This window comes from Arachis ipaensis, chromosome B06 (assembly GCF_000816755.2).
Source record: "Arachis ipaensis cultivar K30076 chromosome B06, Araip1.1, whole genome shotgun sequence".
Classification (NCBI taxonomy): domain Eukaryota; kingdom Viridiplantae; phylum Streptophyta; class Magnoliopsida; order Fabales; family Fabaceae; genus Arachis; species Arachis ipaensis.
Genome location: NC_029790.2, coordinates 88,948,496 through 88,951,307, shown reverse-complemented (window position 1 = coordinate 88,951,307; position 2,812 = coordinate 88,948,496). Strand labels below are relative to the sequence as shown.

The 2,812-nt window shown below is 34.1% G+C and overlaps 1 protein-coding gene across 1 annotated transcript; it reads right to left on the bottom strand.

The window, feature by feature from the left end:
- On the bottom strand, window positions 1,930-2,807 carry LOC107647032 (the record flags this gene model as incomplete). Its single annotated transcript, XM_016351164.2, has 1 exon — window positions 1,930-2,807. A coding segment is annotated over one exon (579 nt), but the record flags the coding sequence as incomplete, so codon positions are not given.

Sequence of the window (2,812 nt, the reverse complement as noted above, 5' to 3'; positions counted from 1 at the left end):
TAGAAGACAAAAAATAATTAATTTATAATTTTTAAAAGACTAATTTAATTTATAAAATTTTTGAGTAAAGTATTTTTGTCTACAATGTTTGGGTAAGTTCCAAAGTTGTTCTTAACGTTTCAATCGTCCTATTTAAGTTCCTAACGTTTTAAAATTGACTCAATGTTGTCCTGATGTTAGGGATCCGTTAACAAAATTGACGGCGAGACAAAATTGAGACGATTTTGAAAATTTAGGGATTTAAATAGGACAAAAACGTTGGGGACAAAAACGATACATAAAAATAAATTTTATTTTTATTTTTCAATAATATCAATTTTTACTATACATAATATTCAATTATTTTTTAATCACATCTAAGTAAATTACATGTAATTATATTATTTTCATTCTAAATAAATTAATTTTTTTATCATGAAATGTTTATATTCAATTAAAGATTTTTAGTTATCATGAAATGTTTATAAAATGACTAGTATATAAATTTGTGAAAAAAAAATACATATATATACAATAAAATATAAATTATACCCTTTGACTTTGATGTATCAAAATTCTTTAAAATTATAAAAAAACAAATTTATTTAAAATGAAAGTAATGTGATTAAGTGTAATTTACTTAGATGTAATTAAAAAATAATTAAATACGTACAGTAAAAAATTGATATTATTGAAAGATAAAATTAAATTAAATTTATTTTTATGTATTGTTTTTGTCCCCAACATTTTTGTCCTATTTAAGTCTCTAACGTTTCAAAATCGTCTCAATTTTGTCCCGTCATTAATTCTGTTAACAGATCCCTAACGACAGAATAATATTGAGTCAATACGATTGAAACGTTAGGACAACTTTGGGACCATCAAGAACAAACACGATATTTTACTCTAAAATTTTGTAAGAACGAAATTAATAAATGACCCATTTTTAGAAACTAATTTGACTGCCGAGGACGACAAATGTTTTTCTCAGGCCACAGCCACTTTCAAAGTAGTGACTTATTAATTATCACTAACAATCAAAAAGATAAACGATAAACTAACTTCAAAAGTATTGCCAGGAAACTTGGACTTGTGAATTTTCTTTGGGTTACAACCCTGTACAGTTAACTAAGAAAGTTTACAATAACCAGAAAAGCGGCAATTATCTTCATTCATCAAAATTCTTGAAGTATACTCAATACCTTAACGAAATTAGTTTTGCCATTTGGTTAGAATTTTTTTCCCCGATAAGTAATAACGCTCAATTCAACATCTACTGGACAATTAATCATCCACTTCTCCTAATAGTTCCCCTATTATACTTTATAGGATCCATCCCATAATAGTCCAGTTTTATCTTCATGCAAAAGTTACTCACCTTTATAGCATTTCCCGTCTCCCACTTTGCCATAAATCTTAAAAGATATCACCCGGTGCAGCATCTCTTCAAGTCTTCAATGCTTATCCCACCTGTTCAGTTGTTCTTCTCTTGTTAATGTTGGAATCGGATCTGTTTTTGATATTATATTTCTTGTTTTAGCTAATGTTGCATTATTTTGGAGTTTATTTCGGCAACTTTCAATTATATTGTTATGATGATATTATGATATCACTTATGTTTCCGATTGTGTTTTGCAATGCACTTAGTCACTTAAAACGTTCAGCGGCACAGACTACAGAGCAGCATAATAACCCTAAGGGGACCCGTTTATCGTGCAATGTTTTTACATTCTATGGGATTTTACATTGAAAAAACACATTCTAATATTTGGTTTAGAATAAAAGGGAAAAAGACAAGATATGACTGACTACAGTAGTTTAACCATGTATGGATTTAAGAACTCCAAAATTTATCGACATTATCCTTAATTCCTTATAAAATATCAGGTTTTAAATCCTTTTAATGCGTTTAGACTTTAGGAGGCACATGCTAATATTTTGATTGAATTACAACAAAAACTTTAACTGTTAGATAATAATCAAAGCAAAATCCGCATAAGAAACGAGAATATTCAATATACAGAACCAATCACTTTCATATTCTAGAGATCACATGACACTTATTACACAAAAGTAAAAGATAAAGCTACTATTCAAAACTCAAGATACAAAAGTAAAAGGCTATGTGTAGCACATGTTCATTTTAGCTATCCTCTCATCCGGGGTGAATAGAAGCTATGAAAATTGAGCTTCCTCACGTAATTTTTCAAAAAAAGTAATATTAAGAATATAATAAGAGCAAAAATAATTTAATCAAGAAAACCTGTTTTGCGCCATATAGCGTTCCTCACCTGACGGAGATCCCTCCCTTTGAGCGTTCTCCCCACACCTTCCAACACCGAGAAAGTGATGTTCGGCGAAAATCCCGAACCCTTTGCCACGATCTCGTGTGGCGGAAGCACCTCATCGTCGCCGTCCACATCGCCGTCGCAGACGACGGCTAATTCGTCGCCCTTCCTCCGCCGCGGGGCAGCTTTTGACATCAGAATCGGAACCATCACAGGAGCGGACTGCTGGAACTTTCTAGAAGGAGCGGACTGCGCCAGAAACTCCGAATTCTGAGCTGGAGGTCTTGTAAGCGAAGGAATCAGCCTCGGGGACGACGAGACGGATGGATTCCGGCGAAACACCGGCACCTGATCGGGTTCCGCTAGCACGGCAAGGATGCCGGAGTTTTGAGGCCGATCGAAATTCCGGCGCCGGTTATTGTCTGCCGGAAGGGGGATGGGGTATTCATTTTCTGGTTCGGAGACCTCTATGGACCAGAAAAGCTCGGCTTCGTTGAGATCGTCGGCCGCGGAGCCGGTTGGTGTGGTGGCGGTGGGGGAGGTGA